The 26,218-nt window shown below is 37.0% G+C and overlaps 1 protein-coding gene and 1 long non-coding RNA gene across 12 annotated transcripts in view; one reads left to right on the top strand and one right to left on the bottom strand.

Annotated features, from left to right (window-relative positions):
• The window catches only part of DYNC1I1 (dynein cytoplasmic 1 intermediate chain 1), a 440,266-nt gene that overhangs the window by 233,210 nt on the left and 180,838 nt on the right, over positions 1 to 26,218 (bottom strand). For 6 of the 10 annotated variants that reach the window (XM_035698496.2, XM_025471296.3, XM_025471297.3 and 3 more), the window contains one exon: positions 13,569 to 13,628. The exons of the other annotated variants lie outside the window; for them this stretch is intronic. In XM_035698496.2, the coding sequence (XP_035554389.1) occupies positions 13,569 to 13,628 (60 nt within the window). The remainder of the gene's footprint in view (positions 1 to 13,568; positions 13,629 to 26,218) is intronic. 10 annotated transcript variants of the gene reach the window in all.
• LOC112674887 (uncharacterized) overlaps positions 1 to 26,218 on the top strand; it is an 80,707-nt gene that overhangs the window by 19,479 nt on the left and 35,010 nt on the right. The window contains exon 4 of one of the 2 annotated variants that reach the window (XR_004804661.2): positions 16,221 to 16,390. This is a non-coding gene — a long non-coding RNA (uncharacterized LOC112674887). Of the gene's footprint in view, positions 1 to 3,660; positions 4,960 to 16,220; positions 16,391 to 26,218 lie in introns of those variants that run through there. The other variant, XR_003145647.3, reaches the window with a different exon arrangement.

Raw genomic sequence — 26,218 nt, 5'->3', positions numbered from 1 at the left:
GATTTCAAAGAAATTACTATCTGGTTGCCTTTAAGAATCAAGGTAAAGAGTTTAACCATCATGACCATCTAAGTATACAACTTATTTTACCCCTGAAGAAATTTTGTACCCACTGGCAGTCATTTCCCATTCCCTCTTTCCCAGACCTCTGGCAACCACCAGTCTACCTTCTACTTTCATATAAATGGAATAATACAGTATGTGTGTGGCCTTTTGTGTCTTGCTTCTTTCACATAGTACTGTTTTAAGGTTTATATAGCATGTATCAATATGTCATTCTTTTTTATTGATAAATAATATTCCATTGATATATCATACTATGTTTAATTCATTCAACAGCCAATGTACATTTGTGTTGTTTCTACTTCAGGCTATTACCAAAAAAAGCTGCTATGAATATTTGTGTACAAGTTTTAGTGTGGGCATATGGTTTCAATTCTCTCGGAACTGAACTGAATTCCCTCAGAATTGGCATATTCCTAGCAGTAGCATTACAGGGTCAATATGGTAATTCTATGTTTCACTTTTTGAGGAACTGCTGGACTGTTTTCCAAAGTGGCTTCACTAAAGTTATAATCACTAGCAGTGTACAAGCGTTCCAATTTCTCCACATCCTTTTCTACCTTTACTATTATCTTTTATTATAACCATCCTTGTGAGTGTGAAGTGGTGTTTCAATGTGATTTCGATTTACATTTTCCTGATGGCTAATGATGTTGAGCACCTTTTCATGTGCTTATTCGCATTTGTGTATTTTCTTTGGAGAAATGCCTATTTAAATTCTTTGCCCATTTTAATTTTTAAAAAGATAGATTTATTTATTTATTTATTTATTTATTTATTTATTTATTTATAAAGATTTTATTTATTCATGAGAGAGAGAGAGAGAGAGAGAGAGAGAGAGAGAGGCAGAGACATAGGCAGAGGGAGAAGCAGGCTCCATGCAAAGAGCACAATGTGGGACTCAATCCCGGGACCCTGGGATCGCACTTGAGCCAAAGGCAGATACTCAACTAAGCTACCCAAGCATCCCTATTTACTTATTTTAGAGAGAGAGTGCATTCACTGGGGGGTGGAGAGAGAGAAGGTGAGAGAGAATCCCAAGGAGACTCCCCACTAAATGAGGAGCGGAACACAGGGCTCAATCCCACAACCCTGAGATAATGACCTGAGCCAAAATCAAGAGTCAGACACTCAACTAGTGGAGCCACCCTGGTACCTCTATTCGCCCATTTACAAATTGGATTATTTGTATTTTTGTTGTTGATTTACAAGAGATTGTTTATATATTCTGGATACTAAACTTTTAACAGATACATGATTTGCAAATATTTTCTCCCATTCCGTGGGTTGTCTTTTCACTTTCTTAACGATGTCTTTTAAAGTACAAAATTTTTCAATTTCAATGAAGTCTAATTTATTTATCCTTTCTATTAGCTTCTTGTATTTTTGGAGTCATTATCTAAGAAATTATTGCCCAATCCACGGTCATGAAGATTCATACTTCTTTTCTCCTAAGGAATTTATAGTTGAGCCGGACAGCAGGAAAAGACTTTGTCACAAATATTAATCCTCACTGATACTCACTGATCCCAAGCAGTAGCCTAATCTGACTGTAGAAGGATGGATTCAAGAGAGGGGCCAAAAGCTTCCAAGGGCTCATGAAAGCTCTCAGAGTACCTTAACATTCTTCCATCGCTGCTATGAGCATCATCAAATTCTTCCTGAATTAGTTAAACACAACACAACTCATATTTTCTCTGATGTTCTTATTTCAAACCGCAGTGACCTATATATAGTGAACTTGACATTCCTGCATTTCATATTGAGGATTGTGAAAAAATTGCATAAATATTGCTGTACTATCTCTACTGGATTCATAAGAAACCGAACAATGTCAGAGAACTGGCTTCAGACAGCTAAAGCTTTAAGCAAAATGGCTCTCATGAGAACTTCATAGATATCATCAGCTAATTCTTAAAGATATGTTTATATCAGAGTGCATGATTCATTTTGTAATTTATCATCAATATCGGGAAGTATAGCTGCAAGACAGACAGAGCCTGACGTTAGTAGGATTTTTTTTTCAGGCAAACATCTATATGAAAATACAGAGAAGCCACAGTAAAAGTATATTTCAGGCACTTAAGAAACTACAAAGTTACAAATTATAAATCACAAAAGGCTCTCAATTGTGGTCTTGCACTAGCAGTCTCAGAGTGTACAATGACTGGAAATCATAATGCTAGATGATATATCGATTAGATCTAGTGGCAGGAGTGGAGTAACGGTATATAAGGTAGCAGTTGGGAGCTTAGGTCAGAAGCCCAATATGTGGCCTCAGAAGCCAGGAAACCAAAAATGATCACTGCAATAATGGGAAGTCTGGAGCAGGGCAGAGTGTTGGAAGTCATGCAGATAAAATCAGGAACAGATATTCTCAGAGACAAGGAGTTATTTAGCCAGATGCCAAAGTAGGTCAAGGCTAAGGAATAAAAGAATGTCTTCACTGGACCCACACTCAATCCTGCTGGGTTTTATTCCTGCTTGTTTGCATGTGAGTATTTCATCCCATGATCTATTAATGGTGCTGCCAAGAACTTTTCTAATGCTGCTTCTAAAATTCCTTGAGGTTTCTCAAAGAAGATTTCCTAAGGCAGCAAGAATGGTAACAGTTCCTTTTTCTCCCTTGTTCAAACATCTTATGTGGGTATGTACAGTGTCTTTGACAACTGGCAAAGGAACAACTTCAGCCAACATCATTATCAGCAACCACAAACAATCTTTGAAGCATGTCACCATGCCAGATCCTAACATTACAGGCAAAAAAGAATCGAGCCTACACATTAAAAGGCAAATAGGAAGGAAACATAGAAAATAATAAGACTCAACATGAGTGATTCATACAGTAAGTGGGACAGAGGACTACAATGGGCAGAGTATAATGTGTTACACTAAATAAAGTTTCACTGACATTGAAGGTCAGATATGAGTCTTGAAGGATAGGTAGGACTTGGTCAAGTAGAAAGGAATAAGGAGGGTGTCCTAGGGAGATGGTGCTGGAGACCGAATTCACATTTTATACTGGAGAGACTAAGTTTACAGAATAGAAGTTTTAAGATGAAGAGCAATGGAATATTAATTTTAAAGAGGTTAATTGAGACCAGATTAAAATCTTGGGCTAAAGAACTTGAACTTCATGCTGCATGTAATGAGGAATTACTGAAAGTTACAGAGTAAGAAATGGACAACTGCAAAGAAACATCTAAAATTTATTAGTATAGCAACCACGTGAATAATGGTGTCTAAATCTCTCTGACAAGTCAATGACCAGAGACTGTGTAAGTGACCTTAAGAAGCTGAGTGTAAAGGAACTAGAAAAGGGTCTACAAGCAAAGGGTGGATGGGTTCAGTAACCAGAGAATCCAGGCAAGCATTAATTCATAGGAGGCAGCCAGAGACATGGTTACTGAATTTGTGACTGATGGTCTAACAAATATGAATTGGTCCAAGGTGGTTATGGCACTGGGAACAGTAAGGATATGCTGTAGTTTGGTGACTCTAGAAAAGAATTAAGCATAGACCTTAGCAGTTTACTTGGTATGGAGGGTGAAGGAAAAGGAGTAGATTGTGATTATTTTAAGGCTTCATGTCTTACAGGAAGAAAAGTGAATGATGTAACTGGAAGACACAGGAGAATTCAGAGAAAGATATGCTTTGGAGTTAAAAATGAGTACCTCAAAAAAAAAAATGAGTACCTCAGTGGATGAGTTAATGGTGAAGGTTTCTCCAATTGTACAAGATAGAAGACCAAAGCTCAGAAAAGAAGACAAAACAGAAAATATAGCCCTGAGAGCCACCCAATAAGAGTCATATGAGAAAGTGCTGCATCCATAGAAAGAGTTTAGGGAGCCAAGGGCACAGAAACTCATGTAATATGAAAGAAGTCTAAAAAATGATAAAGGTTAATTTGTCTTCCAAACATTGTACTGTAGTATAATTAGGTGCCAAGATGTGATATCTCAAGGACTGACTCCTAGGGTTGGGAATGGGACACCACATGGAGGAAAGGTGACAACAGGGCACCACACAATGGAAGTGAACCTGGCATGGCAGTTCCTCACCACACTCAGTTTATCACCCATGTTCCAAGTGGGTGTTTTCCTCTAAGGACTGGGAAGAAACTTGATGGTTGACCTTTTCTGATTACTTAAAAAAAAGATGAGTTTCCATTTTCTATGTTCGCATTTTAAAAATCATTTGAGGAGGTATTTATTTTGTTTCCATGATATTTACTTCTTACTGTGCAGGGATATTAGTTTGGCAACTAAAGCATTTTTCCTGAACAGAAGCAAATGTCAAGTCTGGCTCAGTCAACAGGCACAGCCAAAAGGTTTGCCTTGAATTTCATAACACAAGTAAATCTTGCAAATTTCTGGGATGAGCGAGAAGTCAAAATAGTCACAGTTACAATAGAGCTTGGCTCTATCAGTGGAGGTTCAGCAGAACCTGTACAGTAGAACTTGTAAAGTTCCCACTTTACGAAGGTAATTATAAGTTCAGAATTATAAGGACAAAAAGTATAGAAGTGTATTTTCTCCAATATTACATAAAAAGACAATATTAATATAAAACTTGATAGAAATGGCCTTTTATGAACTTAATATTCATGAACAGCCCTCTGCAGAAGTTACATTTAAACCTCTAAAATTAGATAATTCTTTAAGTCACTTGGTACCAAAGCATAGGCACACATCCTTGCCAACTGGCTATATTCATTTTTCTGAAATAGAATAAAAAAAGAATATAGTTTTATGAAAATCCTGCTGCTACTGTGAAACAGAAGATATCCTCTAATTGCTTACTCAAGGTTCTTGAGAACATAGAACAAAGCCTGGCAGATAGCAAGTAGCTTTCAAGAAATGGTTGAGGGCTTGATAAATGAGTAGCATAAGAGGTAAGTAAAGTGTTTCTCTCTCCCTTGTGACAATACTATAATTGTGTCTGTTAAATCCAATTTATTAAAGTTTTTCATGGATCAAAATATATTCTATATTTATAGATTCTGAAATGCATTTTACCATTACCTTTTTATACACACACACACACACACACACACACGCATGAATGCTATAAGCTCCTGTTCTATATTTCAATTTCTGTAGAAAGTGTGATTAGGTGTTACTTAAAAAGCAGAGATTGTCCCATTTGCTCAAGAACACAACCCATATTATTCTCAAGAAAATACTAGAGATTGTTGCATGGGAAACCTTAAAAATTAATTCAAAGCAGAGGTCTAAACATACTGTATAAGAACATTTGACAAAATTTGAAGAATAGATTAACAGGGTCACTTCATCAAAGGCTAATGAGGTGATTACTGTGGTGTTAGGCAAATGGAAATGATTTTAAAATGCAAAAAGTCCTCTAAAACTGCTTGGTTAGATTTTCTCAAACATGTACACCATCTTGAAGAATATGTTTTTCTAGTGCCTTCATAGAGCTAGTTTAATTTCTATTCTTGACAGAGTGATCTATTTCACCACAGCAGTTTGGGATGGAGCAAGGTAGATTCAGGAGTAATATTCACCCCGTCTTTCAACCAAGAATAAAGATAAAGTTGAGAGAAAGAAGAGGTCATCATTTTCTACCAATGTCTCCCAAAAGTGGAAGGCATCTCTAAATTCCTCCTTCAGGGAAGGAGCAGCCAATCCCTCACAGCTTCAGTTTTTTCTCAGTCTCACTTTGCCTCCAAATATTTTTAAAACTCCACCAATAGTTTAATATACTATGACATGTAGGAAATATAATTGTGTGACTTCAATAAAATCAGAAGAAACTAAACATTCCAATATGTTACTGGGCTTAACAATTTTGAGGGGTCACAAATAGCCTTACTTGCTCATTGATGTTTATTCAATATTGAGAATCTTTGCTTCCCTCCTAGCTCCATATCCCTTATGCTGACTCTACATTTCCTTCATAAATATATATATATATATATAATCCCTCTCTCTAACTTCCTCACTGCAACCCTAAATTTGACTTCCCAACTTATACAGAATTTTTAAATTCTGTGATCCTTTAACTTACTGTTTTATCCTATTATTTCATTTTCTACTTCTATCTTCTTCAATTCACTTAATTTATTATAACAACCTGAGAAAGCAAGCATTTTGCTGTCATAAATATTTGCCTGGTAAGAAAAAAACAAAATGAGTCAAACTTATTTTCTCATTTCATTTGTAATTTTCTTGAAGCTATTTTTTCCTGAATCCCACTATATCATCTCCCTTATTTCTGTTTCCACTTGCTTTATTGATCAAATAAACACAAGATAACATACAAATCAGAATCAAGTGACACAATATTTGTGCTTTTAGCCAAGATGAGTAAGAGAAACCAGATTTACTCTCCATCTGAAACAACCAATAAAGAGGGAGGGGTAGCAGTTTGAATGAAACAACAGTTTGGAAGATACTGGAGGTCAGGCAACAAAGATCTGTGATGTAGGAGAGAGGGGAAACAAAAGATGAGCCCAATAATTGCCCCATCTTACTGCATTAAGAGCGTTCTCAGGCCACAGTGCAAAGAAGAAACCCATGGGAAATCTAGAAGACTCCTTACATTAAGGAGACAGAGCTGAGAGTCTAAAGAAACCAAGGAAGCTAGAATTCACAGGACAAAATACTAGAAAGCATAACTGCACAAAGAGAAAACTCAAAACATCTTCAAAGGGTTGCCCTTGAAGATTCAGCTTAGTGCTGACCTGGTGCAAATATGTGAGGAAACTATCTGGCCAAGGAAAGAACTACCTGAAAAAATTAAAGGTAACAGTTCTGGGCACTCACACAGGAACAGGATTAATGCCTGTTCCCTCCCACTAAAGCTAGAAACCTCAGGATTTATGGGGCATTGTGTAGAAGGCACATAAGGGTCTTGCCTCAATAGCAGGCATTAATTAGCCCTAGACTGACTACTGCTCCAGTCCCAACTAACAAATCTTAAAAGAAAGACTTGAGAGTATCTATCCATTTCCAAGTGAATTAACTGTATCTCAGAACAAATCTCAAAAAGATTTAGAGAGATTCAAATAAATCCAATACCTAACTAATATTCACAATGTCTGACTCAACCAAAATCTAGCAGGCCTGCAAAAAAGCAGGAAAAATATATATAATGAAAAGATATTAGTTAATCAGTTGAAACTGTCCCAGAACTAATACAGATGATGGGCTAGTAAGCAAGGGTATTAAAACAGTTATTAAAACTGTATTTCAAGTGTTCAAAAAGTTAAGTCAAACATGTAGGATTTTTTGAAAGGATCCAAATTGAACTTCTAGAGATCGAAATTACAGCATTTGGAAATAAAAATTCACTGAGTAGGCTTTGTGGAATACTAGAAATTGTAAAACAAAAGACTAGTGAACACATACATGCACACACACACAAACACAAAACAATGGAAGCTATACAAAATAAAACACTGATAGAAGAGAAAAGTATGGAGCAAGCTAACTGTGGGAAACTTTCAAGTTACCTAATATACAAATGATTTGAGTTCTCAAAGAAGCAGAAGGAACAGAGGAAAAATATTTGAAAAAATAATGGTCAGGTTTTTCCAAATTTGTTTAAAACGGTAAACCCAATGATACAAAGAATCTCAGTGAAACCAAGCAATGAAGCATGGAGAAAACTATACCAAGGTACACTATAAATTATTCAAAATTACTGAGAAAGAGACCATTGTAAAAGCAGCCAGAAAGAAAAAAATGCTATATACAGAGGAATAAAAATAAGGATGACAGCAGATTTGTGGTCAAAAACAATGCAAGAGAAAAGACAATGAAACACCATTTCTGAAGAACTGAAAGAAAATCAACCTAGAATTATATACTCCATGAAAATATATTTCAAAAACAAAAATACAACAGATACTTTTAAGATATAAAAAGCTAAAAGAATGCTTTAACAGAAGACCTTCACTACAAGAAATGTTAAAGGATATCCACCAGGCAGTGGATACACTAGTAAAATTACACTAGATGGAAATATGGATCTACACAAAGTAATGAGAAATATCAGGAAAAGTATTTACTACATGGGTAAATATATGCAAGATATTTTTCCTTATTATTTAAATCTCAGTGATAATTGGCTACTTAAACAAAAATAAAAACATAAGTAGAAGTAAAAGGTATGACAATAGCAAAAAGTCAAGAAGTGAAATGTAAATGTATTATGAGGTTCTACTACACATGAAATGACATCATGTCATTTGAAGGTCGATTATGCTTAAAGATATATATTATAAACACTAAAGCAACCACTAAAATAATAAAGCAAAAGATATGCTAATAAGCCAAGAAAGAGCTAAAGCAATAAAAAAACTCAATAATATAAAAGTAAGCACCAAAAAATAATATAAGGAAAGAAGATTATATCTTCTTCAAATATAAACACTATAAAGATTTAAACCCAACCATATCAATAATCATATTAAATGTAAATAGTACAACTATCTCAATTAAAAGGCAGAGATTGTTAGAACAGATAAAAAGACAATACCCAATTACACGTTGCCTACAAGAAATGTACTTTAAATGTATATAAGTAAATAAAAGTAAAAGTTAAAAAGTTAAAGGGGAAGAAAAAGTTAAAAGGTGAAAAAAGATACACCATACTAACTCTAGTCAAAAGAAAGCTAAAGTGGCTATATTAAAGTCATATAAAGCAAATTTCAAAGCAAAAATACATTACCAGCGACAAAGAAGTTCATTTTATAATGATAAAGAGATTAATTTATCAAGAGACACATAAGAATCCTAAACATTTATGCACCTAATACAAAATTTCAAAATACATGAAGGAAAAACTAACAACTGCAAGAACTAGAAAAGCCCAAAACTGTAGTTGGAAATTTCACTCCTCTAGCAATAATTGATAGAGCCAACAGACAGAACATTGGCAAAAGGTACACTAGATTGGAACAATATAACCAACCAACTTGACCTAATTGATATTTATAGAATATTTACCCAACAATAGCACAACAGACACCTTTCTCAAGGACACATAGGACGTTTATTAAGACAGATCATACTATGGACATAAAGTAATTCTGAACACATTAAAAGGACACAAATAATACAAAATATGTTCTCAGGGCACGTGGGTGGCTTTAAAGTTCAGCAGCCAACTCTTGATTTCGGCTCAGGTCATGATCTCCAGGTCGTGAGATCCAACCCCAAGTCAGGCTCTGTGCTCAGCACAGAGTCTGCTTCTCTCCTTCTCCCTCTTCCTCTGTCCCTCTCCCTGCACCTCTCCCCAAAAGTAAGTAAGTAATTCTTTAAAAGAATATGTTCTCGGGATCCCTGGGTGGCGCAGCCGTTTAGCGCCTGCCTTTGGCCTGGGGTGCGATCCTGGAGATCCGGGATTGAATCCCACGTTGGGCTCCCGGTGCATGGAGCCTGCTTCTCCCTCTGCCTGTGTCTCTGCCTCTCTCTCTCTCACTGTGTGCCTATCATAAATAAATTAAAAAATTTTTTTTAAAAAGAATATGTTCTCTAGCCACAGTAGAATTGAATTACAGGAAGATCTCTGGAAAATTCACAAATATGTGGAAACTACATAACACACTTCCAAATAACTCATCAGTTGAAGACAAAAAGAGAAACTGGAAAGTATTTTGAACTAAATGAAAATGACAAAAATATGTCAAAATTTGCAAGATGCCACTAAGCAGTTCTCAAGGGTAATTTTACAGCACTACACACCTATATTAGAGATCTCAAGTCAATGACCTTTGCTTCCATTTTAAGAAATCACAGAAGGAAAAGTATATTAAACACAAAGTTAGCAGAAGAAAGATTTAATATCAGAGTATAAATCAATGAAATAGAAAAATAGAGAAAACCAATGAAACCCAATGCTGGTCCTTTAAGATCAATAAAATTGATAAACCTCTAGTCATACAGAAGAAAAACGACACAAGACAAAATCTGCCAATCTCAAGAAGAAGAGAAGTGACTGTATCTATAGATTCTGCAGATATTTAAAAGATAATGAGATACATATACAATTTTAGGCCAATAAATTTGCCAATGGAGAGGAAACGGACATATTACTTCAAAGACACAAACTACCAAAGCTCACTCAGAAAAATACAGATCATCTCAGTAGCTCCATTACTATTAAAGTTATTGAATTTGTGTTTTTAAATATCCCCCACAATAAAATCCCAAACTCAAATGGTTTCATAGGTGATTGTATTCTAGCACCTACTTAAGGAATCCTTGAATATTAAAATTATGCCACCAAAAGCATGATCTGTAAAAGAAGAAATTTCTATACTGGAATTTGTCAAAATTAAACAGGTTGGTTTTCTTAAAGACATGGTTAAGAGAATGTAAAAGACAAGTCACAAATGGGGAGAAAGTATTTACAAACTATATACTAGATAAAGAATTATATTTCAAATATGTAAAGAACTCTCAAAACTCCATAATGAGAAAACAAACCACCGAATTCATAAAAAATAAGGGCAAGAGATTTAAGTAGACATTTCATCAGAGAAGATATTTAAGTGGCAAATTATTTTTTTAATATTTTATTTATTTATTCATGAGAAACACAGAGAGGGAGAGAAGAGACACAGGCAGAGGGAGAAGTAGGCTCCATGCAGCGATCCTGGGTCTCCAGGATCAGGCCCTGGGCCAAAGGCGGCGCTAAACCGCTGAGCCACCGGGCTGCCCTTAAGTGGCAAATTAGAGCATAAAGAGATATTTAACACCATCAGTCCGTAGAAAAATGCAAGTTAAAACCACATTTGAGATACCACTACACTCTTATAATAGTGGTTAAAAAAAAACTATGATTTTTTTTTTTTAAATTCAAATCAAGTGTTGTCAAGAATGAGGAGGGACTGAGGATCTCACACACAGTGCTGGTGAGAATGTAAAATGCCAAAACCACTTTGAAAATACCTCAACAGTCTCTTAAGTTAAATGTACCTCCACTATGTGATTCAGCCATTCAATTTAGTGATATTTACCCAGAAGAAATGAAAGTATGTTTATAAAAATTATTTGTATATGAATGCTCATCAGTTTTATTTGTAATGGGCAGAAAAACTGGAAACAACCCAAATGTACATCAAAAAGCGACTGGCTGAACAAACTGGCATGTCCATAAGATGGACTTCTCAGCAGTAACAAGGAATGAATTACTGATACCTCACACAGATGAATTTCAAAATAGTTCTTTTGAGTGAAAGAAGTCAGTCAGAAGAACACCTACTGCATGGTTTCATTTATAAAATATTCCAGGAAACATAAATGAATGCATAGTGACAGAGAACGGATCAGTTGTTTGGGGGCATGGAGAGAAGTAGGGTGAGAGGAACCAAAGGGTGTGAGGAGACTTATGGGGATGATGAGTATGTTTATTATCTTGGTCAAAGTGATGGTTTCATAAATGTGTACACATGTATGTGTGTGTACATAAAAACACACACATGTTGTTTTTTGTCAAATATACTTCAATAAAGATGCTTTTAAAAAGGTCGACTATATTTCAATTTAAAAAAAACAATTAAGTTACCGAGCAAGTTATGGACTCTGATCAACCCCATGCCAAGGATCAAGAAGAAATAAAATTATCTCTGGAAAAATCTTGTTGCCTGAGGTTCATAAATAAAAGTGTGTGTGAGGGGAGGGCAGCCCTGTGTGTAAGGACTACCAGAAAAGAGAGGTTTTCTCTAATCAGTGTTTAAAATTGGAACCTGGCTACAATCGTCTCCTCTCTCAAACCTTCTCTGCATGCTTACAAATGCTCTACGATCAACCTCTCCAAGAACGGATCTCATTTCTTCTCCTCTTTCTCTGACTCACTGGGCCTGCTCTGAAGGAAAATGTGGCAGGCAAGGTGGGAGCCACAGATATGCCATCTCCCCAGAAAAGTTGCAAGTTTTAATCTGCATAGTCAACTGAATTTTTGCTTGGAAAACACATCTAAATAGGAGAATTCCCAACTGTTCCACATCAGCAAGTGTAATTTAGCAATGCCACAATCTGTCTAAAAATCTGTTAAGTGCATAGGCTGGAGTTTGCCAGTTCCATCCTCCTTTTTTTTGAAAACACAATGAAATATTGAAGGACTGCACACTGAAATTCCCCTGAACTCTAACATACTATATATTCATGTTTCTCTGCTTGATTTCAACTTTATATCTTGGTTATTCAAATAATAAAAACTGTTATGCCACACAATGAACCACAAAACTAAAGAGTCAAGAATTTAGGGATGTTGGAAAAGTGTGCTCAGTTACCCGAAGTGTTAGGGCATTTCCTTGGTTTGTGAGTCTGCTGAGAACTCTTTACATATAAAAGGGTCACAGGCAGAGATCATTTAAGCTAACACCCAGACAGTCCATCTACCTCCTTGTACATCTACAGTAGGCACTGAAATTGATAGAAATCCACAGATATGTGCCCAGGAATCTCAGGAATTCAAAATAAATGATAACTAAATAAATAAATGCCCACTTTGAGATTTATTGACTCACATTTAGAAACAAAAAAAGGTAATATTACAAGATACTGTAATAAAATGTGCTATCTTCACATATGAAGGTACTCAGTGGTGTACAGGCAAATATTAATTAACTGGTATGAGGGCAAGGGAGCAAGCCCTGATTTGTAGCCAGTTTTTATGGTATGAATACTCCCACCATGGCTGATTTCAAGCTGATTGCACCCAATGCGAAGTTGAGAAGAGAAGCACACAGACTGGCTCTTCTGAGCTTGAGCATGAGCTAGTACAAGCACCACAATGGAAATATCTTATGCCTCACTACGGGTAACTCCAATGCTACAAGGGAAGTAAACTCAGTTTCTAGGACATGCTCATGTGTTTTATTCTTTGGGGACGAATTTTCCATTCTGAAGCTACCTGTGACATTACATTTCCATCTGAAAAAAAGAAAGATCTTTACAATGTAGGAGATATTACCCATCATTGAATATTTGAGATTTCTTAATATTGAGGAATTCAACAACTTTTCTTTTTCTTTAACAGGAATCTTTATATGTTCAAACTCCGTTCAAATGAAATGCTTATTGTGAGTCCCCAAAACAGCGAAAAGAAAAGGAAACAAGACAGGACGTTTTAATTCCAATTTTAGACAAAAATTAACCTAAGGCAACTTGTTAGTAAAGGGGAAGGATGGTTAGGATATAGTCAAACATACCTCCCACCACAGAATGCATGTGCCCCACCTTGAAGCAGAGGTGTGGATGTATGTTTGTATTTTTGTTTTAGAGGAGTATCATTTTTGCAATAAAGGAATTAAGAAGGAGAAATAAAAAGTCAACTTTTTGTGGTGTTTTCCACAAAGAGAGACTTTCTTCAAAGCTTAATTTTATAAGGAAAACTAACAGAAGGAAATAAAGTTATCAAACCAGAAGTCCAACAAAAGGGGGGGAAACGTGAGCAACAACAGCTCCAGCATTTCAACACAGCTATAGCAAAGAAATAATAAAAGGAGTAACAAAAGAGCAGACATATACCCAAGTTCTGAGTCTGACTGCAGCTGGAGCACTGAGGGGTCTGTGTCCCATTGCAGGGTCCTAATCGTGCAGCACAAGGGAAAAAGAACACAGAGAATTAACAAAAGGGGAGGAAAACAAACCAAACTGTGTCATTCATCAAGTCAATGGTATATACAATACATACACAGAACATCTCCCCACTGCCCCCCACCTCCAGCCCCAGGTGCAAGGAAGACCCCATGGGTATCAAGTGACCTTTGAACATCAGTTTGATACTGGAAACTGTGGTTGTTTGGTTGTCTGCATGCATGGAAGGAAGCCCAGAACTAAATACTCAAACGTTATACACCTTCCTACTCTCCCCCTCTGCCCTTTTTTTGTTTTGTTTTGTTCTGTTTTCTACTCAAGCCTGCTTGATTTGAGCATGTAGGCTGTTTTGTCTTTCTCTTACACCCCAGAAGCCCATCCACACCTGGGAGCGCCAAGCATCTCCCATGTGGTGCAGAGAACCAAAGGCAAGGCTGCAAATGGCGAGAGCAAGAGTATCTGGGGAGGTCAGGCCAAGTGGAGCCTGACTTCAGGGCCTGCTGGACTGCTGGCTTCCTCGGGTCAATTACTGCAAGAAGAATGCACTGGATTTTGAGGCTCATGGGTATTTTGGTGCCTTTTATTTATATGTTACACTGATGTAGTCACCATTAATATCGCATGTGGCTAAGATGCCAGGGATATCTTACATCTTTTAAATATCTTACAAGAGATGGCACAAAGTATCAACAGTTACCAAGGCGTTCAGGTTTCCCTATTGTTTCTCTTTCACAATAAAAGGGGATAAAGACTTCTACAAACAGAGTGCATTCAAAAAAGAACCTTTCTCAAACCCCACAGCTTTTGCTTAATCTAAGTGTGGCCTAACAGGATCACCAGCATCTCTCAGAACTTGCTGGAAATGCAGACTCCAGCCTCACCCCAGACACCCTGACTGCACACTGCAGTTTACTAAGACTCCAGGCCCTTTGCAGGGACCCTCACGTTTGAGAAGCCACGCTCGGTTTCCTCATCTGTAAAGACTTACCACGGCTTTTACAGAGACAATTTCATTTCAGGCTGACCTGGCCTGCAGCTATCTTCTAAACTTACATTTGACCACTGTTTTCCTCCCTCCCCATGTCCTGTTGGATGCTCTTCCCCCTAAGAGCTGTGTGTCTTTACTCAAATCTTATCTGCTCAGAGAGGGTTTCCTTCCCTCACTACCTGGTAGCACTGCCTTGTCACTCTTCATCCCTTTCACTTACACTGTTTTCCTTTCTTCACGACACCTATGGTTTTATTATACATCAGTTTACATACTACTATTTGCTGTTTGATCCAGATTTGAGCCTCGTAATGGGGGAGGCTGGGCTGTATCCCTAGATTATAGGGATCTGCCCAGGAAAGGACCTGGCATCCCTCCTTACACAATACAGTATTAGTTGAAAATATGAATGAATGGATGGATGGATGATCTTTCTCTGGTTTTCTACAGGGATAATTTATAATTCTACCTAAAAAGCTAAGTAACTATTTGATAAACAGTAGCCTTTCTTTACTACCAGATTCACTATATCTACTATTGATATTTCTTTGAGTCAACACCCCACCTGTGTGACAGATCCTATATAAGCTCCTCCTACAGAGGTAGCAGAAGACAAATTCACAGCTTCCCTTATCAGCTCTGGCTACACTCTTGTCCTCTTACCTGAACATTCTGAAACATGACAACTGAAGTCCAATGAACTCTAAATGGCCACTGTTTCTTAGACCAGTGCCTCTCAAATTTCAATGTGCATACACACACCTGGGAATACTGTTAAAAGGCAGATTCTGATTTAGTAGGTCTCTGACATTTCTAACAGGCTCCAGGGGATACAGAGCCTGTCTGTAGGCCACACTTTGAGTAGCAAGGTTTTGACTTAAATTAGTGGTTTTCAAACTCTGACAAGGACATGAATGATGATGTGGAGGGCTTACTAAAATACAGAATGCTATCCCCAACTCCAGAAATTCTGATTCAATAGGTGTAGGGTGGTGCCTGAGAATTTGTACTCTAACAAGTTTCCAGGTAAAGGCTTACAGCTGACCCTGGAACCACCTTTACAGAATGACCGGTTAGACTATAGCTTTCATTAGTCAGCAGACAGAAAGCATCACTGATCCTCAAATACGTCAGCCTCTAACCCTGTGATTAACTCAAGCCTGGCCTAAGACCCAGGCCACTTTCAGACTAATTAAATCAGAATGTGCAGAGTGAGACTCAAGCATCTGTATTTCTGAAAACTCTCCAGGTGATTCTGATGTGCAGCCAAGCATGAGAACCCCTGCTCTGGACTCTTCTCTGCTCAAGGAAAGCAGATCTTCTAGACACTGATTCCTTCACCTTGTTGGTGAATGTAATGGTTGTAAATGGTGAAAGTAACAGAATCTGCTACAGTGATTCATAGTTGCTGTTCACATGTCTCTAGGGATCAAACCTTTTAACTTTAAGGGCATTTCTTTGGCTTATAGAGAGAATAGCAGCCTCTGGCTCTGGCTGGCATTCCCCTGTACGGGGAGGGATCAGCTATTTTGCTCTCAATTTGCCTGGAGGTTTCTGACAGGATGAGCTTTTTTAACCTTTTCCACCTCTCCCAGGCAGGTGAAGAATGCAGCAGCTCCCAGGTGGTCTGTCTGTCCTGTAACTTATCTGACAGGTCATCTGAACTCACTGTCTCCTTAAGAAGTAAAAATGATGATTCCATCAGAATCTACAGATCAGCAGTCTGGAGTTTGCATTTACTCAGGAGAACAACAAAGGTGGTCATGTATGTAAATAACCCACAGCAGTCCTGCCCCCCTGCCCCACATATATTATTCAGTAAAATAAATCATAGTCAACATCAGTAACGAGCAGTGAGGTAAGAAGTCAAGTCAAGGATGCAATCAAGTGTGCTAGTTTTATTTCCTTCTCATTTTTCCCATTATGATCTGTGGGATGGTCAGACTTGCACAGAACGCACTTTTTCCTTGAAAAAGAACTTAACAAAAAAAAAAAAAAAAAGAAAAGAAAAAGAACTTAACAGCCAATACATTAAATGGGCAAAGTTTGTTTGTGTTTCCAAGGGTAGCCTGGTGTATTAAATGTTTGCTGAATTCCTTCTGTGCAAACTAGCAGAAAAACTTCTTCATAGGTGGCAGGACCTTGGAGAGAGTCACACTTGGTCCTCCAGGTGAGGTTTGTGTTTTTGAGTGTGGCTCCACTCTGTGTCCTGGGAAGGTCTCTGTCCCCAGCAAAGTGAGGATACAGGCCTACAGACCTTTTAAAGTTTTTTTTTTTTTTTTCTGCCTGATATTTTAAAACATGGATAATTACTAAACTGCCTTTCACTTCTCTCTTCTCCAATTGGTAACCAATTTTATAACCAATTGACAGAGACTTTACTTCTCAACCATCTTAATATCGAGCTAGTGTATCAGTGAAAATAAAATGATGGTTTCCCCACAGCTTCTTCGGCAGTTTGAAATATTGCCAGGTAGTCAATTTTTTAAAATGAAAGTAGTGAAATTTTAAGTAAATAAATATATGTGAACATAATAAACTCCCACAAAATATTTTCAGACCATTACTGAAATAAGCAATTACAATTGTTTATCGTAAAAAAAGAATTACAAAATAATTCAGACAATTATTACTGTTTACCACAGTAATTCTCGTTTTCAGTGATTTTTGGAATGGACCAATCAATACATGCAAGGAGAGAATATTTTTGACAAGAGCATCCATTTACTTATTCATAAATATCTATTAAAGACCTAATAGGTAAAATACTGTGATAGAGGATGAAAGGAATTCTCAAGGAAACTACAACTCTTATAGAGAGATAAAACATGTATAAATAGTTTGGTGGAACGAGACAGAAAGTAAAACATGCCGTATAAGTGGCACCACAGGTGTGCTGTGGGACATAGGACTTGCATTTAAGAATCTTACATTTTAGTGAAGTAATGAGACGTATGAATATTTATACCTAATGATACACTGATAACCTATGCAAAAAAGGAAGCAGTTGTCATTATTTTTCCAGGCCCTGAAGTCTAAAGTTTCAATAAATGTTAGCTGAAAAAATAAGTAAATGTCATAGAAAGATCAATAATAATTATATAATTTCCTTTCGCTCAGTGTTTACTTGGTGCTATCTAGCCACAGAGTACTACTGTACTTTCATTATCCTCTAGAAGCCAGAGCAGGGAAACACTTTCCTTCTGAAAAGATCAGAGATTACATGTGACCTTGTTTTGGCAGGATGGGGTCAGGATTTGGACATAAACTCATTTTCATCAGTGCCTAGTTTGTTTGACTTAAGCAGCTGAGTTGGTTTCCTAGGTCTAACAAGAGTCTGTTATATTTTAGATGTTAATTTAACAATTTATCATAAGAACAATAACTGCCAAGAAGAGCAATTATACACGCTGGATAAAGTCTTCTCTCCTTGAAGGCCAACTTCCTGGGAAGCCAGATGACCATTAGCATCTTGGGGACTGGAGAAAGTGAAGCTGAATGTTTTACTACTGCAGCGTCTCCCAGCCCTACACCCACCCCATCATGTATACCACACATACACCACATACACCACACATAGCCCTGTGCTGTCAAGGTCTCCGTTTACCCCCAGTTACTGGGATGCCCAACTAAACCCTTTCTGACTGATGTCATCTTTCCTTAACTGTCAGTTAGATTTTTGTCTGCTGTTCTTATATGGAAAATCATCCTGCTGTTATTTGTTTGCTTATTTTTAAGAGCTACATTTGTCTGTAGTCATCAGTTTCAGGTTATTTCTTAGGTTAACTCTGAGGATTGAAAGGAGGATTTCTGATCTTACACAGGGAACCTGCTGTTTGAACATATCTTGAATAACCCAATAATTCTCTATCTATTCTGGACTAAGGGGCATTGTCCCCTAAGTTGTAGGTCCCACAGGTGGGATTGGCATTTCGGGACATTTCCCAACTTTGTTTTCAAATACTAGATACAGAAGCTGCCCATGCCATGGAAAATGATCATTCACTTATTTGACCCTAAATATGCCAGACAATGTAGCCTCTGGTATCTCATCTAGAAAGGCCTGCCATGTAACATTTGGTTTGCAATTTGGGAGACAATGTTTTTCATTACTTAAAAAAAAATAGACAAAATATCAAAATTCTTCAAATTAGCAGTGACCTATTTAGAGATTAACAGAACTTTATATTTTATTTTATTTTTTATTTATTTATTTTTTAAATATTTTTTTAACTTTTATTTATTTATGATAGTCACAGAGAGAGAGAGAGAGAGGCAGAGACATAGGCAGAGGGAGAAGCAGGCTCCATGCACTGGGAGCCCGACGTGGGATTTGATCCCAGGTCTCCAGGATCACGCCCTGGGCCAAAGGCAGGCACCAAACCGCTGCGCCACCCAGGGATCCCAGAACTTTATATTTTAAACTTTCTACCAAGTCATCACTAACTTCTTAGAAAATTCTCTCTCCCTGGTTCAATTTTATTGGCTTAGTTTCACTTTATTAGATAGAAGTAAAAATTCAAAACCAAAACAACAACAAGCCTTGGCCATTTGTTTAAAGTATAACTTAGGTGTGAAAGACGTGATGTCTGTGTTACATATACCTTACTCCCCGTTGAGTGTTTAACTTCTCCCTGTTCAGCTCTTACAGCAAGTTGCTAGTCTCTATTCTTCTTTCCATTTTTATTAATCCTCTGAGTAGAAAGCCTTGAAATTCTTCCCTAAAGAGTATCTTTGCCTTGACCTTTTCTTTGGTTGTAAGAAAGTGATGTCTGATAAATATCTGGAAGGCAGTAGGTAAGAACTCTGTCATTTGTCATGCTAACGCTCAACACACTACACTGCTAGTGGCATTTAAAATCATTATAGTTCTTTTGGAAAGCAATATGTCAATGTGCAGCAGGAATCACTGACACAGAATTGTTCCTGGACAATTTACTTCCAGAAACTCAACCTATGGAAAAAAACATGACAAGCAATTATAATAACCAAAATTAAGGTGATGATGATGATGATGATGATGATGATGATGATGATGATGGCAGCCTCCAAGTCATCAAACACCATGACTAATTTTGGCAGGGGCCTGATTTTTTCCATCCCCATAAAGCCAAGCATTTCCCAATCAGGGTCACTCCTTCCCTTACCTCTGAACTCTAACCCTAGGTGATCCCAGAGATGTCTATCTATTTTCTGCAAAAAATAACCACAAAGTCTTCATCACCACTGAGCCCAATTCCACTTTTTCACAGGACATACCCATCTTCGCACCAGAGCCATTTTACCCTTCTTGTCTCATCTGTCTTTTGTTTCCTTTTCCACCCCACAACCCTAGTTTAAACCATCAGGCCTTTACATCAGACCAATAGTTCCCCACTAGTCCTCAGACCTTGAAAGCATTATAAAATCACAGTGTCCCAGACCTCACCTAGACCTGTGGTTTAGGTACCTGTATTAGGTTCCTCCAGTGAATTCAGTAAACAGCCACCAGGTATAGGAGATAGGGACTGCAACTATCACAAGAGTCATCCTTGTCTCCCAGCCTCCTTAACATGCATTCTACCTCCCATACCCCCCAATCCTTTTTCTTTATGGACACCTTTCCCATTATCTGGAATGCTCTTTCTCCTAACTCCACTTGTCCAAAGCATATGCGTTCTTTAAGGCCCAGTTCAAATGTCATGCTCTCGAGATATATTTGTCCTCAATAACCTCATTCAGAAATAACTTGTCTCTCTCTGGGATAGGAATAGAAAAATACCTGAATACCTGGGCCTCTTATTTCGCAGTTCTCTATGCTAGTCTATAGTCCAAATCCTGGATTGAAGACCAAATCTGAGGATGACCTACAGGAGGTAATGAGCACTGTTACAAAGTCCAAAGACCTCAGCATCAAGCCGAACACACTGCTGGACTCACTCTGACTTTTTGCCCCAAGTTCAGTAATCAGATTTCTGCCTTGTTTCTGTGACAAAGTCCCTGACCTTAGTCCTATAACCTCTGTCAGTGATTCTCCTTCAGCAAAATCCATCTTTGGGCAACTTGGCCAGCAACCTTGAACTACCCTGCTTTTTTCTCTGTCCTCATCCCTCTACTCATCCTGCACCCATCCCATCCAATGTTTTGCAAGTTGTGCCTATGCATACATATGTTCATGCACACGCACACACACACACACACACACACACACACACACACAAAGTTAATAAATATTTACCAAGTACCAATATGTATCAAGACTCTATGTAGGGTAGTAATGAACCAGAACCACTTGTCCCAAATGAATATACTACAAATTAATTACAGACGATTTGGGAATAATAGTTAATGATATTATTGCTCATTTCTACAAGTACAAATATTTGAGAGCTGTAATTGCATGGCAACATTTCCTTAGATGGCTTCAAATTAAATCTTTCAATTTACTGGAAGCAGGCTCTTTAGAAGTGAGAAGAATTCCTTATCTTAAATTCCTTGCAGGTCTAATATTTCTTATGTCTTTCACACAATAAATCTCCAAATATTTAGTGAATGAGTGGATAAATGAAGAAGCATATGAATGTTCTTTACTTGCCTTTTTTTTTTTTTTTTTTGATGGGTGAAGGCTGAGTAAGCTGATTCCCAAAGAAATAGTTTTTACTTTCATTTTACTAAAAAATGAAAGAGTAAATCAGGGCATGTCTGGCCTAAAACCTTTAATCTCTCCCAAACTGAGATTTGTGCTCCGAATAAAAATAAATCCAGCTATCTTCTCTACCAAATGAATTTATCCTTGAAGCAACTGTATTGAAATTCAATTCTCACATTCTTTCTTCTCTAAGGTGGAAAGATAGCTCGAGGGCAGAACACTAAACTCCCCTGAATTCCAGAGTCTCTGAATGCTTGTTCCACGTGCCTTCTCTGTCAAACAAATCACTAGTCACTAATCAGATAAGGAAAACAGTTTGGGTGGTGTGAGCAGACTGCTAAATAGAAAGTCTTCAGTCGGTGTTATCCCCGAAACACCTATTTTTCTAAGTGCCATTTCCCAAGGCAAGACTGAATAATAAGGACATTTAAAAATCTGTCATATCACTCAATCTGTCACTGTCATTAACATGATGTCAATTAATTAAGGATGGCATTTAAATAATGAGCTAATGTTTTACCTCCCAACCTCAATTATTTCCTCACTTAGGACTGACAATGATGATGATAAAGATGTTCTGATGTCAGAAATAAAATTAGAACAGTGCAGTACATACTTATATTGAGTTCTTAAAAAAAAAATTCTTAATTTACTGTGTGAGAATTTTCCCTCTGTTGACCAGCATCAGAGCCCTAACAGGGAGCTCTTCTACAGGCCACCAAGCCATGCAGGAAGTCCATCTGAGCTGGATGCAAAAAGAAAATCCTCCATCATGGAGGAAGGACATGTTTTCCCCAAATCTTTTACAGAGGATCTGCTGTCAAGCAAGCAGTTTCTCACAAGAAACCTCAGCAACTCCTTGTTGACTGTGTCACTGTAACCATATGCAGATAGTTTCACAGTGCACTCTCCTGTAGACAGGGTAACAAGGTATCAAAAATGTGCAATCAGGGATCCCTGGGTGGCGCAGCAGTTTAGCACCTGCCTTTGGCCCAGGGCGCGATCCTGGAGACCCGGGATCGAATCCCATGTCGGGCTCCCGGTGCATGGAGCCTGCTTCTCCCTCTGCCTATGTCTCTGCCTCTCTCTCTCTCTCTCCCTCTGTGACTATCATAAATAAATAAAAATTAAAAAAAAATGTTCAATCAGTTAATGAGCTACATAAAAAGAAAATCCTATAATGCATCTTTCATTTTAATTTCCAGAGAGAGTGACTTTTAACCAGCCTTGAATCAGTGATACTGGGCTCCCTGGAGTGCAATTAACTGGTGGTATCCTATCAGCTCTTTACATAATGATAATTTTTTAAAAATTTGTATATACAAAATTTAAGAAGTTTATTAAATGTCCTCCAAGGTTTTACATTATCTTATCATACTTTTTCACCTTTGCCAAATCCTCAATATCTTCTCTATAGCCTCTGATTCATCAGAGCCCCTTGGAAGATGGTGATGTTTTCACCCAAAAAAAAAAAAAAAAAAAAGGATCAAAAGTCCTTTGAGGCTTATGTAGTACTTGAGAACCCTATGAAATCCAATTGTGAATAAAAATGGAAGCCCTGGGGATTTTCTGTTGGGCATTAAGCTCATGTTGTCTCTTAGTACATTTTCCTCTCTTGAAATCACTGAGGCAAGAAAGTGATAACCAGGTGTAGCCCACAGAGCTTGACAACAAACAAATTATTCTAATTTCCTTATTTAAGGGTTCACTAGAAGGAAGATCAGGGAAAGACAGGGTTTATCAAATAACTAAATTTAACCAAAGTATTCTGTCAACATGAAATTTAATGTTTACTATATAGAAGCCTAATGTTTAAATTGAACAGAACAGGGTCTGCAGACATCTGCTCCTTCATCCAGAAATCGAATCAGGAGTGCACAGGAAACTGAAAGCTTGAATGACCTTTGTACCTTTGTTTTCCTGTAACACACTTCAGAAGACATTTCTTCTGCTGCTGCATTGAGGACCCCCTAGGAGGGGCCTTACCTCCTAGAGAAAAACTATAGATATAAGTGTTTTGGTTAATAAATACTGGAAGGAGAGGGATCTATTTTAAATACAATAGGACTATGTCTTGGGCAATTGGGGAAATTTGAAAATACTATAGACATTACATAAGATGAAAAGGTATTGAAATGGAAAAAGAGGGACTTTTGATTAGAAAAGCTCAACAGCTTGTATAACGACATCATTTATCATATATATATGATGACATATACATTGTGTGAAAGAATATACACTAAGGTGTTAAGAGTGCTAACTGCTGGTGGCAGGAATATGATTTTTCTCTAGTTTTTGCTTGTCCACATGTTCTAATTGTATAAAATGCACCAATGTTGTTTCCATAATAAAATTTATTAAAAATAATAATTTTATTAAAAATAAAATGTGAGAGGACTCAAATGTCCTAATTGTTTGGAAAGTAGAACTTAATGAGGTATTAAGACCATCACCATCCCCCATGCCACTTCTCATCACAGACAAACATCAGAAACTTCCCCTTCTGACTATTTTGTTAAAGATGTAAAGGGATGGGTGTTCTTATTGTAATAGTAGGTTGTACAATAGTAGGTTGTACAATAATATGTGTTATCAAATTAACACATAATTTTTTAAATCATTTTGAAAATTTTCTTCCTTGAATCAGGTTTGGGACAGGGTGTTGCCTCCACCCTGGTGGCCAGGTGAACGTTATGAGGTCAACACACTTTCCAAGATCTGTGCAGGCTAGTATAGTCTCCAATTTAGCTTTATCACTGAGAAGCCAAAGGAATCCTGGCTAAACATCAGAAGGGCCCTAGTGCAGAGCCCTTTGTGAGCCATTCACGTAAATGAGAAGAATAAATGCAGGCAAATGATTATCACCTAAATAATAATTTCTGGTGGAATACATAAAGGTTAGGGATTTAGAGTTGAGCAACCCAGAAAGTGGTCTCTAGGGGCATGGACCACAATCTGTCCTTGGCCTTGGCATGTTCAGTATTTTCACATAATTACTTAAAGATATAGCTTTATCAAATTGGAAAATGACACCAACATATTTTATGAGAATCTAAAAAGAACTCTTCCCACTGGAAAAATGTGACTAATAAAATGTGAAAAAAAACAATAATAATAGCTAAAACTCACATATACTTAATATATGCCAGACCCATTTCTAAGTGCTTTATAGGTATTAATTTATTTAATCCTAATAATAATATTTTGGAGTAAGTCATGTATATCACCTATATCAATTGTTGTCAGAGATCAAGTAGGGTAGAGGTATAGGTTGCAAAAATTTCTATCAATCTGTCTAGGTAAAGACCTAATACCGTAGCTATGTCCTGTGTGAACTTGCAAAAATTACTCATTTTCTCTGTGCCTCGGTGTCCTCATCTGTAAAAATTAAGATAATAGTTGATTCACTCAATCAACATTTATCAAAAACTCACTATCTGGATATAATCTCAAATATCACTTACTCCCTAACCTCAAGGAACTTTCCATGTCCTGAGGAAGAGAGACATATTCAGCTAAACACAAGTCATTCTTCTTTGAGTACTTTATACTAAACGTTTCACTCGTATGTGTAGAAGATGTAGGCTATTGGCTTCAGATTAATATTTCTTATCATTTTGAGAAAAAGTATTTTTTATTCTTAAAGTTTTAAAAGTTTTTAAATATGGGAATAGGCATTCAAATTCCTCAAGTATCATTTAACTATATACTACAATGATCACTTTTCCCTCTTTGACCTTTTCTATATGCTGAATTAAGATAACACATTTTCCTATACTAAAATATTCTTGAAATTTTTAATCAATTCTAACTAATCATAGCACAGTACCTTCTTAATATTGTGTTGGATTTCAGTTGTATACAGTATATTCGGACTTTTTATGTAAGTAAAACTAGTCTTTCAAATGTCTTTTTTTTTTTTAATTTTTTTTTTTTTTTTTTTTTTTTATTTATGATAGAGAGAGAGAGAGAGAGAGAGGCAGAGACACAGGCAGAGGGAGAAGCAGGCTCCATCCACCGGGAGCCCGATGTGGGATTCGATCCCGGGTCTCCAGGATCGCGCCCTGAGCCAAAGGCAGGCACTAAACCGCTGCGCCACCCAGGGATCCCTCAAATGTCTTATTAATAAAATTGACTCTTTTACATCTAAGAACTTATTCTCTGCACATTATGATCAACTGGGCAATGATGAATCACTTTTAACAAAATTAAGAGAAAATGAAAAATACCATAAATGTAAATTGTCAATGAGAAGCAGGCAATGATAACAAAAGCAGAAATTGCAAAACAAATTGTGACCCTTTAAGTTAAAATTAAATCACATTATTATAATTGAAAAATGATTGTATATTTCTACTTCCTATTAACTTATTTTATAACATTTACTCAACTGCTCTTAAAAATCAATAAAAGGAATTTTTGTTATACTTGATTTTTTTAAAGCCCATTTTAACCTTTTCCATATAACAGGGTCTATTAAGCATGCCAATTTGCAAGTTAACCACTTGATGCAGGTTACGTAAGAAAGGTTTGCCAATTTTGGCTCTGTAAAGAAAATTTCAGTTTTGATTTGATATTCTGGCACATGGATGACGGACTGTATATGCACTTTTATGTAGGGCCAAATATGTTCATTTGATTTCTGAGTTATCTCCTGAAAGTTTTTCCACTTTTCAAAGAGTGCAAATGCCACACACATCAGCAAATTTGTGACTATAGAGCTGTACTCTCGGGATTTACCAAGCTCTCTGCCCAGTCTCATGTTTTACGAAGTGTTAAAGTTAATAGTAATTGTTTTCAAAGATGTTTCTCCTACAGAAAAAGATATTCCAAGTGGAATTTTAAAGACTGAAGTATAATGTTCTTCTGAAATTTAACACTTGTATCTATCTATGGAAGCAAAAACATAAGCTTATGTGAAATTTTCCTTAGTCCAAAATAAGGGCAAGATTTACTAAGCTATTC

Source organism: Canis lupus, chromosome 14 (assembly GCF_003254725.2).
Source record: "Canis lupus dingo isolate Sandy chromosome 14, ASM325472v2, whole genome shotgun sequence".
Classification (NCBI taxonomy): Eukaryota; Metazoa; Chordata; class Mammalia; order Carnivora; family Canidae; genus Canis; species Canis lupus.
The sequence above is the reverse complement of the archived record's forward strand: the minus strand, read 5'-3'. Positions and strand labels throughout refer to the sequence as shown.